The sequence below is a fragment of the Heptranchias perlo genome, chromosome 11 (assembly GCF_035084215.1).
Source record: "Heptranchias perlo isolate sHepPer1 chromosome 11, sHepPer1.hap1, whole genome shotgun sequence".
Lineage (NCBI taxonomy): Eukaryota > Metazoa > Chordata > Chondrichthyes > Hexanchiformes > Hexanchidae > Heptranchias > Heptranchias perlo.
Genome location: NC_090335.1, coordinates 48,419,075 through 48,433,949, shown reverse-complemented (window position 1 = coordinate 48,433,949; position 14,875 = coordinate 48,419,075). Strand labels below are relative to the sequence as shown.

At 40.3% G+C, this 14,875-nt stretch overlaps 1 protein-coding gene across 2 annotated transcripts in view; it reads right to left on the bottom strand.

Annotated features, from left to right (window-relative positions):
• man1a2 (mannosidase, alpha, class 1A, member 2) overlaps positions 1-14,875 on the bottom strand; it is a 142,810-nt gene that overhangs the window by 23,747 nt on the left and 104,188 nt on the right. Inside the window, exons 7-8 of one of the 2 annotated variants that reach the window (XM_067992950.1) lie at positions 14,265-14,388; positions 5,173-5,266 (exon numbers count right to left, since the gene is read on the bottom strand). In XM_067992950.1, the coding sequence (XP_067849051.1) occupies positions 5,173-5,266; positions 14,265-14,388 (218 nt within the window). Of the gene's footprint in view, positions 1-5,172; positions 5,267-6,851; positions 6,976-14,264; positions 14,389-14,875 lie in introns of both variants that reach the window. The other variant, XM_067992949.1, reaches the window with a different exon arrangement.

The window sequence follows — 14,875 nt, the reverse complement described above, 5'->3', positions numbered from 1 at the left end:
CTAAAAAGCTATTTTAGTAATTGTATAAATTTCCATGCTAAACTCTGAAAACATGTTTCAAAATATCCTTTTCCCTCAAAATGGTCTCTGAGCATTCATTCTTTTGACAACACATAGTAGTTCTATCCAAGAAGTGTCAGATTTTGAGGGTCACCAAAATCATTACCAGTTTTTTTTCCTGAGGGGCTGGGAGGATTGAGTGTGGGAAGGGTGAAATGGGAGTTCGGTGGAGGGATGCCAAGACTGTTCAGATATATTTTTAGTCATTAGGTCATTCCCACAATGTACGATTCTATAGAACAATATACGTAGAGGGAGATATCTCAGTACATTTTATAGGGCAGTAAATAAAGAGTGGACAATGAACCAAACCAATGGCATGACTAGGTAATATAAACTTGGAATGCTGGTTTATTGTTATTCCAGTTCATTATCTCATATGTGTAGGGATAGACCAAACTCTATTTTGGAATTCAAAAATTTTAATTGTACCCTACAACAAATCTTTGAAATTTCTAGCATCTATGCAGTTGAAGCTGGAAAACACAAGGACTTTATGGCGATAAGAAGTTGAGGGGCATATTTATTAAGCTTCAATTAAGCTAAGTTAAACAAATAAAATGTCAGGATATTGAAACTTTTATCTAGAACTACATGCAAACTATTCTTTAAACAAGCTGCAAAATTTCAAATGAACTTGAACCTCATCACTGATAAAAGCTAGAATTCCTGTGTGCTGAATATAATTGGTATTGATTATAACAATCTTAAATGCTTTGGAGTAATCTAGTAATTTGCATTGTAATAGCAGAAGAAATTTCATGAAATTGAACATATAAGCCCTGTTGCTGTCGAAAAGACATCGCGTCTTCCATTTGATCTTTAATATGTTTCTGCAGTCTCAAAATTGTTACAAGCTGCTAACCATTTTTAATGGCCCATTGATTAAAATAAAATGTTCCACTCTAGTACTGTCAATTACAGTAAAATCATGTACAGACTATGGTTTAGTTATAGATCGGGAGAAGTAAAAGCACACACCATGATAACGGAGCGGGTAGTGCGGTTGTGTGTATGGACTTTCAAAAGGCATTTGATAAAATACCACATAATAGACTTGTTAGCAAAGTTAAAGTCCATGGGGTTAAAGGGACAGTGGCGGCATGAATACAAAATTGGCTAAGGGACAGAAAGCAGAGAGTAGTGGTGAACAGTTGTTTTACAGACTAGAGGGAAGTATACAGTGATGTTCCCCAGGGGTCAGTATTAAGACCACTGCTCTTTTTGATATCTATTAATGACCTGGACTTGGGTATAGAGGGTACAATTTCAAAGTTTGCAGATGACACCAAACTCGGAAATGTAGTAAACAATGTGGAGGATAGTAACAGATTTCAGGAGGACATAGACAGACTGGTGAAATGGGCAGATGAAATTTAACGCAGAGATATGTGAAGTGATGCATTTTGATAGGAAGAATGAGAGGCGAGGCAATATAGACTAAAGGGTACAATTTTCAAGGGGGTGCACATACACAAATCTTTGAGGGTGGCAGGACAAGGTGAGAAGGCTGTTAAAAAAGCATATGGGATCCTGGGCTTTATTAATAGAGGCATAGAGTACAAAAGCAAGGAAGTTAAGCTAAACCTTTATAAAACACTGGTTAGACCTCAGCTGGAGTTTGTGTTCAATTCTGGGCACCACACTTTGGGAAGGGTGCAGAAAAGATTTACTAGAATGGTACCAGGGATGAGGGACTTCAGTTCTGTGGAAAGACTGGAGAAGCTGGGGTTATTCTTAAAACAGAGAAGTTTAAGGGGAGATTTGATCAAAATCAAGAACAGTTTTGATTGAGTAAATAAGGAGAAACTGTTTCCAGTGGCAGAAGGGTCTGTAACCAGGGGACACAGATTTAAGGTGATAGGCAAAAGAGCCAGAGGCAACACGAGGAACTATTTTTTTTAACGCAGTGAGTTGTATGGTCTGGAATGCACTGCCTGAAAGGGTGGTGGAAGCAGATTCAGCGGTAACTTTCAAAAGGGAATTAGATAAATATTTCAAGGGAAAAAAATTACTGGGCTATGTAGAAAGAGCAGGGGAATGGGGCCAATTGGATAACTCTTTCAAAGAGCCGGCACAGACACGATGGGCCGAATGGCCTCCTCCTGCGCTGTACCTATGATATTGTGATTAAAAGACATGAGCAAACGAACTCCCCAGAAATCCGTAATGGTGCCTGTTTTCGACCCCATTAACACTATTTGTGCCTGCCTGACTCACCTAATGTCTCCAAAAAGCCACATACCTGGAATTCACTATTCACTTTTTTCACATCAAACACTAATTATGTCTTTTTGCTAATGATTTGACCTTTGGCATATAATACTTAACCACGTGCAGGGCCATTAATTTAAATCACTGTTGCAACTGTAATGCCACAATGGCTACTGCCCCATCACTGCAGTAATACTACACACAGAATATAAACCTTAATTTGGTTTCACACTCAAAATTAACACAGAACTGTACCAGAATTATTTCTACATTACTAGTATTAAGATAAGGCTTCAAGCCAATTTAATATACATGTCAGTTATGGTGCTATTGATGGACAAACATAGATTACTAGTGAGCCATTTCAACCTCAATAAATAATGAAAAAGATGAAAAAAAGGGAACAAAAAAGGAATGGAAGGGAAGTTACATTCTATAAAGTTCAATTACAGAAATGAAGCAAATCAATGAAGGGAATAGGGTCGCTTTTCATAACACCCAGCACTAATAATTTAACATTATTTGCTTTGTTGATTTCTAAATCATTTTGATCTAGTCAATTTCTACACTGTAAGGGAACTACTAATACTTTAGCTAATAGGAACATATGCAAAAGGACTTGGACAGTCGCTACCTAGCTTTTAATAGTTGGACTCTTAGCAAAACGATTCCGCACATATCCGGAGTCTCAGATAAGTCAAATTAATGATTAGTATAGAAAATGAGAAAGGTGCAGTTCTTCTGGCCAGAAGTTTTGGTTTAATATATGTTATTAAGGAGTAGTAGAGAGCGCTTTATTTTAGATCTGGATCATATTATATTTGATTGGAACCAATCCCATGGTATTGGACATGAACATAGAGAATCAGAAAAGTATTCTATTAGCCAGCACTAACACTCTAAAAGGGGAATTCACCAAACAACATAAAATAGGAACAGGAGTAGGCCATTTAGCCCCTCGAGCCTGTTCCGCCATGGCTGATCTGTGAACTAACTCCATATACCCGCCATTGCTCCATATCCCTTAATACCTTTGATTAACAAAAATCTATCAATCTCAGATTTAAAATTAACAATTGAGCTAACATCAACTGCCGCGTGCAGAAGAGTTCCAAACTTCTACCACCCTTTGCGTGTAAAAGTGTTTCCTAACTTCACTCCTGAAAGTCCAGGCTCTAATTTTGAGGCTTTGTCTTCTACTCCTACACTCCAGTGGAAATAGTTTCTCTCTATCTACCCTATCGATTCCCTTTGATATCTTGAAAACTTTGATCAAATCACCCCTTAATCTTCTAAATTCCAGGGAATACAACCCTACTTTATGCCATCTCTCCTCGTAATTTAACCCTTGGAGTCCAGGTATCACTCTAGTAAATCCATGCTGCACTCCCTCCTAGGCCAATATATCCTTCCTAAGGTGCGGTGCCCAGAACTGAACACAGTACTCCAGGTGTGGTCTAACCAGGGCTTTGTATAGCTGTAGCATAATTTCTACCCCATTGTATTCTAGTCCTCTAGATATAAAGGCCAGCATTCAATTAGCCTTTTTGATTATTTTCTATACCTGTACATGACATTTTAATGATCTATGTACATAGACCCTTAAGTCTCTTTGGACTGCTACTGTTTCGAGCTTTTCACCATTTAGAAAGTACTCTGATCTATCCTTTTTAGGTCCAAAGTGGATGACCTCGCACTTGCCTACATTGAAATCCATTTGCCACAGTTTTGCCCATTCACTTAATCTATTAATATCTCTCTGAAATTTTATATTTTCGTCTACACTGCTTACAATGCTGCCTATCTTTGTGTCATTGGCAAACTTGGATATGTGGCTCTCCATCCCGTCATCTAAGTTGTTAGTAAATAGTGAGTAGCTGAGGCTCCAACACAGATCCCTGTGGGACATCACTAGTCACATTCTGCCAATTTGAGTACCTGCCCATTATTCCTTACTCTCCATTTCCTGCCGCTCAGCCAATTTCCTAACCAGGAGTGCACAAAGTTAATGCTGGGCCCAGAACATAAATATGGTTCAGAATTTTTTGAACTTACATTTGCCAGCCAGTTATCATAATTTGTGTTAGCCTGCCCAACGATCTATCTTGAGTAAATTTTGGACAATGAAAATGAATGGGGTTGATAGTGATTTTGTGCAATAGTATAAAAGGGTGATATAGCGTGTCGGAAGCCCGTTTTACATCGCTCCCGATTTTTAATTCTAATGAACTCAATGGAAATAAAAAATCGGGAGAGATGTAAAACGGGCTGCTGACTTGCTGTCACCTGTTTTACAATATTGCACAAAGTCACGATCTCCTCCAATTATTTCAACTGCTTTTGAAAGCGGGGAAAAGAAATGTTCTTCGGCAGCACTAAGAATAAGTTGAGCCTTTTGAGAGACCATATGTTTCAGTGTCTTCTTTTAAAAAGTAAAGTAAAAAGTAACATGTGGGGCAAAGGGGAAGCAGTATTGTTAATCATCAGATTGACAAAGTAGAGCTTAGAAGTTTAACTTATGAACCCCCAAAAAAAACATACAATTTTTTTTGAAAATTAGAGCTAGGTAAACAGAATTGGCTACTTTCAGCTATAAGGTGTAATTTTAAAAGGCTCTGCTCCCAGCACAGGGCCTCACCAGCGGTGAGTGTGGTAGTGGAGATAGAGTTGTAGCTCTGATTTTCCAATGAATGTATTGTGCTACCTGGGCTCCATGTTGGGAGCAGAGCCTTCCAAAGTTACCCTTGGAGCACACCAGGAAACAAAAAGATATCGTACAGGATTTTAAAAATTAAATGCATTAAATTTCAAAAGCAGTTTGCACAATTAGCATGATCTAACATCTGCCTCATGGTAATGTGAACAATTATTATTCTTGAAGTATAAAATAGTACTCACGTTGGCCCCAACGCCCTGTCCTTGGATTAAGGTAGTTGGGATACAGACCATTAGGTCTATCCATGTTCTGCAACAACTTCCGAATGTGCAACACCTGCAATTAGTTTCAAGATGTATTTCATCAATCCCGGTACAACTTCTGCCCATTCTCAATCATCAATGTTTTTTTACTACCATATTATTTCCACAAATTTATCAATCACCTCTCTCACCTTCTTCCATTTCACATTTCTTTCAGATAACAGTGCAGGTGATCCAAGTCCAGGCCTTCACCATTACTATTGTTAAAGCTACTCTGTCACAAACACACTTACAGTGTGGAACTAAGACAAGCAGATTCAAGTATCAAGCAGTCCTAGGACTTGAACCCTCTGAACATCTGATTGGAAAGCTGTAATTTACAGGATACCAGGCCTATCCTCTACGTACTGCCTTTCTCCTGAGCTAAGATGGTCAAATAAGCTACCCCCTATCAACATCAATAACATGCATTAGTATGCAGGGTGTGCACTTGCTGTGAGTCAATAGGCTAAGTCTGGTGGCTAAGAACTAATGATTCTCATCAGACATGACATTGGAATGTTCAAGAATCATTCCATTTGGGCCTCAGACGAACTACACTGATCTGATCAAGACAGCTATGCTACTGCAGATTCAGGTTTGACTGCTCAAGAATCACTTCTAAACCAGAATTTGTGATTTTTGTTAATTCCAAGATTATTATAAATTAAAAGAGCTCAAGGGTTCTATATATACCTCCAATTCTATTGCAGAATACTTTCAGTTATGGTGAATGTCCATAATTAAAAATTTGCAATGAATATTTTCTGTCCTCAAAAGATTAACCTTTTTTATAATTCATGGCTAAAATTACACTAATTGAAGGATTTTTGTTTCAAGTCTCCATACACAAAATTGTATGAATCAAACCTATCCTACCAGTATTTCCCAGAACCCTCAGAACTGTGGAAGTCCTTATCTCTCAGTCTTCCTTTTCTAAATTCTTGGGATGTGGGCCACATTGGAAAGGCTGTATTTATTGTCCATCCATATTTGTCGTGAGGGCATTAAGAGTAAACCAGGGACTCACATGTGGTAGGGGTGGCAAGTTCCATCCCTGAAGGACATTAGTGAACCAGTTGGGTTTTTATGACAATCTGGCTGCTTTTGTGGTCATTTTCTGGTGTTAGCCAACAAATTACCAGATTTATTTAATTCAATTTTAAAACTTGATGCAGTGGGATTTGAATGCATGATCTTGGGGTTGTGAATCTTATACCATAAGACTACTATACCACAAGACTACTGTACCCATGACAGTCTTCCCTTTTTCCTTTAATCTACAGGCTTTTAAACCCAAGCTTTGCATCACATAACCACTATCAGTTGAATTCTCTCCTGCTCTTTTTAATCTTGGTGTCAGCATTGCCCATCACTTAAATTTCTTAATGAAAATTCGATGCCAAGATAGACCTGTTGGTCAATAACTGAGGTTTTTAAATAACAGTTCTTATTGATATTGCTTCTCAGGAGCCAAGCAACTGTTTGATAGACTCCCACAACATATTAAGTATGAGAAGTTGAAAGTTCATGTTCAGTCGTATCTTACATTTTATAATATAGCATTATGATATGGGTAGTACTATTCTACATAATAAATGTGCCTAGCACTCACTTACTTTTTTGTAGTAGATGGGGTCCCCTGTCAGGTAGCTCAGATGTACAAACTCCAAATGCAGAGTCCCAAATTCTGACAAAATGCTACTCCCAGCAGATGCCCAGCCCCAGTTCCGTCCAACACCACTGGCAATGCAAGAACCCAGGCAAGGACAAACATATAATCACAAACAGAAGAGCAAAGCCAGTTAGCAGCACACTGAAAACTGCAAGCAAACAGATTCTAATGACATAAGAACATAAGAAATAGGAGCAGGAGTAGGCCACACAGCCCTTCGAGCCTGCTCCGCCATTCAATAAGATCATAGCTGATCTTTGACCTCAACTCCACTTTCCCGCCCGAACCCATATCCCTAGATTCCCCTAGAGTGCAAAAATCTATCTATCTCAGCCTTGAATATATTCAATGACTCAGCATTCACAGCCCTCTGGGGTAGAGAATACCAAAGATTCACAACCCTCTGAGTGAAGAAATTCCTCATCTCAGTCTTAAATGGCCGACCCTTTATCCTGAGACTATGCACCCTAGTTCTAGACTCTCCAGCCAGGGAAACAACCTCTTAGCATCTACCCTGTCAAGCCCCCTCAGAATCTTATATGCTTCAGTGAGATCACCTTTCATTCTTCTAAACTCCAGAGAATATAGGCCCATTTTACTCAGTCTCTCATCATAGGACAACCCTCTCATCCCAGGAATTGGGACTATTAATCAGGGGTACTATAAATAGCCATTTTAGGGAGAGAAAAAAAAACTTTCAATGTAGACCACTTGGTGGGTTAAAATTACCCCCAAGACGGACGAGAGGGTCGGGGAGGGAGGGGCTAAATCAGTAAATATGTCTACTTCCAGTTTAACTGCAGCAGATTGGGGGGGGGGGGCGTCCAAGTAACCCGCTCTGGAGAGGTCCGTGATTATAATATTTAAATAAGGCTCTGTTCCACAGATTTTGCGAGCCAATTTGAATTTAATGGCTGTGGGCCGGGTATCCCAGGGCTCGAGATACCTGGCAACTGAAGGGAGCTGGGAGATGCTGGCTCCAGCAGTTAAGTGCTTTTCTAGCATTGCTTGTGGGCCAGGAGGAGCAAGAGTGCTACCCTCGGGCCCCCCCAAGCAAATCTTCTGCCGCGATCTTCTGACCCCCCGCGATCTGCCTCCCTCCCCCTCCACCCACATCCCCTCAGTGATCGGCCGACTCTCCCTGCGATCAGCTGACCCCCACCAGTGTGCCTAATCTTTCCCTCCTTGGCGCCCTCTGAGCGTCCCCCAACCATGCCCTTATCTTTTCTGACTGCCGAGGCCCCTAGGGTCCCCGGCTGTGACCTTGTACAGCAGGCTTTCCGCCTGGCAGCCGGCCAGCCTCTCAATCTGGCCGGCTACCAGCCGGGAAATGGAGTTTAAAAAAATGATAATGAGGTCCTGCTGTTCAATCCTCCGCGTTGCCAGCATTTCCAGCCACAAACATGCGTCCCTGCTCCCTCCCTGCCTCCCTGCAAATATTGAGGCTCTGAACTCTCAAAATAAATATCTGATGACCAACAGTGGCATTGTATCAGCCATTATCTCCATTTCATCTTAAATGCTTATAGTTGTTGTCTTGTAACAATTTCTTTGACTAATTAACATGTGAAAGCTGCCATTAGATTCTCTCCTCCATCAAAAGTATGTATTATACAGATAACTTCCTAACATTTTACCATGCAAAAAAGCTATACTCTTTTTGTAAGACTTTATTTGCAACATCCCTCACATTACTACCTTTAAAAACTGATAGAACTGCTTCCAGAGAGGTGTATCAACTGAATTTTACCACCAATTTCAATGCAACCAAAATGACAACTCAAAACTGTCTGGTTTCTGTATCTATGTGAATGTCAGTCCATCCTCAGCTAAGTGTTCATTTATAATGAGCTGAATAGTCCATGGGAGCCATATGATTTCAAAATTTCCCCCATCATTGGTCTCGGTAACCTGTTTTCATTGGTCACTGCTCCCTACTATTTTCGTTGATTAGAGTAAATTTAGCGGCAACCAACCATTTATGATCCCACACTTAGCGCCAGCCATTCCCACACCGACTCCATACCCACCTTCCCTGTTACAAGTCTGACCATTAGCCATACTATGCCCTCGATTCTAGGCCTAGCCCAACCTACCATGCCCACATCCAACCCTGGGCCCAGTCTCAACCCTGCCAACCATTCCAGACCAGTATTGCCCACATCAAACCCCAAATCTGACCTTGAACCCAGCCTCAGCTTTGGTCTAGCCTGCATCCAGACAAAATATCAACTACATATACTGCAAGTAACACAGCCAAATCTACACAAACATCAGCATGGAAAACTGAACATAAATTTTGGTTTTAGGTTAACATTATTTTAATTATTTATCACTATATAGACAGATTACCTACCCAGTAAGGATTTCTTCATTCTTTGATATACAACCTTCACACACCATAGAAATATTGCCTAACTTAATAGGTTCTGAGGAAAACCATGTGCTGAGCATGCAAAAGAAAATGTTGTCATGATGTCAGATAAGCAGTGCCTTGTATTCCTACACTGTTTAAGGCTCCAGGGTTCTGTTCCATTGCTCCGATTTATTTTTAAATGAAGTTAAACTTCACTTGGGACTAACGCCCCAAAAACGATAACCCCGCAATGCCGATAGCTGGGATTGTAGTGTGAAAAAGCACTTTATTTGAAGAATGAAGACAATTCTACCAAGTAGGTAATCTATTTTTGCATCCTCCCCACACTAAGAGAATACCTTAGATGCACAGATTTAGGAAGGGAAAACACCTGCGTGGGACTGAATACCACTTATCAGAAATGCTGTCAGAAGCATTGTTGTATATAGATATAGATAGTAATGTTTAATAAATATGAGGATTGCTCCTTGTAGCAGACGCATATAAAATCAATCGGAGCCTGATTAAGAGGTGCCTAGGAAGCATCTCTGGATTGACAGTTAACGCAGGCTTCTTCTTTCGAGATACTAACAGTGGATACCGTCAACCATTCATTTGGCTATCTCTTTTGTTCCCTGTATGCCTTGGGTCCTTGCACAAAGGGAAACCAAACGAGGCTGCTTAAATTGCTCTGAGCAAGGCAGAATAATTTAGGTCTCAAGGCACCTATACAGTTGAAGTGACAATCCAGTGTGGCAGCAGATAAAAAAGGTCAATTTTTTGACCCAAATGAAACTGGAAAGTTACCATAGGTAAAAACACAGTCCTAAGGACTGCCCTATCTGAATGCCAAATCAAATATAGCTGATTTCAATAAGGCCTTGCGGTTCGATGCTGTGGGCTCAAGTCCTGCACCAGGACTTGAACAAGTAATCTAGTTTGACACATCAATGCAGTACTGAGGAAGTTGCTACATCGTTGGAGGTGCTGTCTTTCAGAGGTGGATGTAAAGAAATCCCATGACGTTATTCGGAGTAGAGCGGGAAACGCCCTTGGTATCTGGCCAACCTTCATCAACCAATTTCACCAAAACAGATTAAGTGGTCATTTATCTAATTTGCTGTTTGTGGGATCCAGCTGTGTGCAGATTGGCCATCATGCTTATCTATAAAACATCAGTGGCTATGCTTTATGTCTCTAAATTAATATCCCAATTGTGAGCCAGAGAGCGCCTACAATTTACATAATTATAACAGTTTCCATAAAACAGGTCACTAACAGGTGATCATCTAATGATCCAAATGCAAAGTGACGTGAATGACTGAAATGGCATAACATGAACCTGAACAGAATTAGGTTTTAAACCAATGCTGAACAAATATTGGACATACCGCAAAATGAGGAATGGGGGTCATCAAAAGAGATAGGTTGAACTGATTTAATAGAACACTGCAAAACTTCTTCCAATTTGTGTTATAAGCTCTGTTAGTGGATGCCATACATAAATTAATCAAGGTATCTACCATCAAGGATAGAAGGTAGTTTTAACAGTTATTACTTTTCAACAACTAGGCCATTAACTGTAACATTTCCAGGTTCAGATACAACATTTGAACACCCCTCCAATTGTGAGAGGAGATCCCTTATGCAAGACTGTGGGAACCTGTCTGTACTTATTGCTACAACATGTGAGAACCAAGATCTGCAGGACCATTAATGGGTTACCAGTAAAACCTTTACTCTGTCTGCCCTTATCTTTTGAGCTACTTGAGATCAGAAGAAATGGAGGAAACAAGTACATAAAAGGAAAGACAATCCAGCTTCCAGGTTGGCATGGCCTCTGTCATTGAGCAGTAATATGGGTGTTAATAACAGTCCAAAAGGGCAAAACGGTGGATCCAGATTATTAACTCCTGAAAATGTCATGAACTATTTCTGTGAATCCTTTACTCGTGAGAGTGAACTGTAAAATGTCAGAATTTGCCATTTCATGTTCTATCCAGGCTAAACGCTGAGCCCAAAGAATAATCTCATGTCCCAGAAACCATCACGTTAGGACAGTATCTCAACAAAAGAGGCAAGAGAGTCCACGCATTTGTTGAGTAGCAGACCACCAGAGTGTTGCTCAATCATATTGGCTTGTCCTGTTCTATGGTCTAGAAGTGTTCCACAGCTCACTTTACCAACCCCGCACTGTTTCCTCCAGAGACCCCCAGTGATCTATTTTTGGTTCCCTCCTCTTCCTCATCTACATGCTGCTCCTTGGCGACATCATCCGAAGACATGGGGTCAGCTTCCAAATATATACTGATGACACCCAGTACTACCACTCCTCCATCCGTCTCAGCCCCTTCACTGCCTCTGTCATCAGGCTGCTTATCTGACACTCAGTTTTGGATGAGCCACAATTTCCTGCAGCTAAACACTAGTAAGATTAAAGCCATTGTCTTCAACCCCACCACAAACTCAAAGGCCCCCGCCACCAATTGAATCTCCCTCCCCGGCCACTGAACCAGACTTTTTGCAACCTCAGTATCCTATTTAACCCCGGTTGAGTTTCTGACCACATATCCTCTCCATCACAAAGACCGTCAACTTCCACCTCTAACGTTGCCCGTCTCCACCCTTGCCTCAGTCCATCTGCTGCTGAAATCCTCATTCATGCCTTTGTCACTTCCGGACTCAACTATTCCAATGATCTCCTGGCCGGCCTCCCATCCTATAGCCCTTCGTAAACTTCAACTCATCCAAAACTCTCAATCAAAAGCAAAATATTGCAGATGCTGGAAATCTGAAATAAAGACAGAAATGCTGGAAATACTCAGCAAGTCAGGCAGCATCTATGGAGAAAGAAACAGAGTTAACATTTCAGGTTGATGACCCTTTGTCAGAACTGGAAGAAGTTGAGGGTTAAACAGTTTTTAAGCAAGTACAGAGCCAGAGAAAGGTGGGGGGGGGGGGGGGAGGAAGGGGGGGGGAGGAAGGGGAGGGGAGGAAAGAACAACCAGGAAGGTCTCTGATAAGGTGGAAAGCAGGAGTGATTAAATGACAAAAGGGATGATAATGCAAGGCAACTCTGCTGCCTGTATCTTATCCCGCACTAAGTCCCATTCATTCATCACCCCTGTCCTCGCTGACTTACATTGGCTCCCAGTCCCCCAAATTTAAAATTCTCATCCTGTTTAAATCCCTTCATGTCCTCACCCTTTCCTATCTCTGTAATCTTCTCAAGCCCTTACAACCACCCTCCCCCCCAACACTCCATTTGTCACCTTATATGATGACAAATTCATCATAAGATATTCCAATTATAAGTGGAACCGGTTAGGACTACAGACATTAACCAAGATTTGGGGAGTGACTTACTCTAGTCTTAAAGATTTTCTAGGCTTTGTTTAGTTTATTCAACATGCCACACAAATTTCTGATACTGGTGACTAACTTATTAATGTAAAGTTCTTAACCTCTCTTCAGTTACATGTACAGTTTGATAACACTGCTAATGTTATAGGGTTATAGTTACTGAAGCATTTTTCCTTGCATAAATTAAGAAAATCTATTTTGGTTAGTTACAGCCTGTAAACAAAACAATTCAAATACTGCACTCAAAATTTGAATTCTAGTTGCACCTTCCTCAAATGAGCAAATTGCATTATTTCCTGAGTCAATTCGGAGAGGGGTGCTAGGTCAGAAGAGGTCTACAATTGGAACACCCTATGATGGTTTTTAATCAACTTTTGGAAGGCAATAGGTGAAGAAATGGCTCTCAATTTAGCACTGCTACTAAATGCAACTGATATTGGGACAGTGCACTAACCAGATTTGGATTTATTCTGCATTTCATGTCCACAATCAAGAAATCGGATTGTAGGGAGACAGATTTACACTACTATTCATGGGATGACCAATGAAGGCTGTGCAACCCTCCCCCACTGTGGAGGACTCCATGGATATTGGCATTGAAGTGTTGGGGGAATAAAAGAGTAAATATTACAAAAGCAAAATAAAACCCTGACCAGTTGAATAATAAAGTGAATAGGAAGAAAATAAAGACTTGAATTTAAGCCGTACTTTATATCCCTCAAATATCTCAAAGTATTTCACATACTTTTAAATACAGTGGCATATGCAGACAAACGCGACGGCCATTTTTGCACAGCAAGATCCAACAAAGAGAACTGAGATGAATGACCAGTTGATCTGTGTTTTTTTTTAAAAGATATATTGGTTGAAGGAGCAATGCCATTCATGACACCAACAGAAGTTCCTTTAAGTCTTCAAATAATGCTTTGGGATCTTGATCTTTAACCCAAGCCACCAGAAAAGATAGACACCACTTCCATTTGACATTGAATTGAAGGTCAGCACTTCCAACAATGCAGCACTCTGCCAGCACTGCAGTTGAGTGCCAGTTTAGGTTATCAGCTCAAACCCCGAATCCAGAAGTGAGCATGCGACTAACTGAACCATGCTGACACAGTATGTAATAAAAGGAGGATTTCATTCTGGACATGCAAATTAATTTGCTTCTCAACAGTGTTGATAATTCACCTTTATATGTACATTTTTAAAGTCTATTAGCAAAACTCACAAACTGAAGATTAATAATTCTATTCCTTCCTCTAAAGTAATTAATCTGAATAATCACTGTTAAGTATTATTATTCACCACTGAGGTTTAACCAGTGTAAAATGTCATACTGTAAGAACAAAATTTTATGCCACGCCAACAAATACTATGACCTCCCTAAATTAGTTATACCAATGACTTGTGAAAAAATGTACTGTCCTGGCTAATACTTAGTGAAGGACTTCTGGCTAAAAACATAAGTTTATATGGAGAAACATCTCTGGAATGGGTTAGAAAAAAATTAAAAACACACACCAACATGAACAGCAGAAAACTGTTAACATGACCACTCTCAGAATCATGCAATGCAGTTTAGTGTTGCACATCGATACTGGGCATATCTGCTCCCAAACATGTAACCACAGATTTTACCTTCTCCTCATAAACAGGATTCCCCAATAAACAGGAAAGGTGGAGGAACTCCAAATGAAGAGAGCCAAACTCTGCAAGAATGCTCGCTCGCTGCGAGGCCCACACATAATTACGACCTATCCCACTGAAAAGAGAGAGTCAGGTTCAATTACAAATGGCACCCACCCTCGCCACCCCCCCACCCCATTTTCCTTAAACATACTATGTGTCCTTGTCTGCAGCCAAGTAGCAAAGAACAAATGTGGAAAACAAGTCAAAGCTCCATCGCTGATTGCACCAAAAGTTATGTTCTGTGACAAATTATTCTGAAAAAAATAGCATAGCAGGATGCTTTAAAATGGAACTACATCAATTTTAACCAGCCTGCTCTCGCATTTCACCACTTGCACTAATTTTGAGGAAGAGGAAAAGACAGACTGCAATTGTACTTGCACAAGTTTAACTTATGCATGCTTGAGAAAAACTAATGTTATCTGCTCTTTGGAATTGGGTAAGGCAGCTCATATTCACTGGTGCATATTTCCCCTAGAAGTAACCAAGAGTAGACAAGGGTATTGCAGTAGATGTAATATATTTGGATTTTCAAGAGGCCTTCGTTAAGGTACCGCATT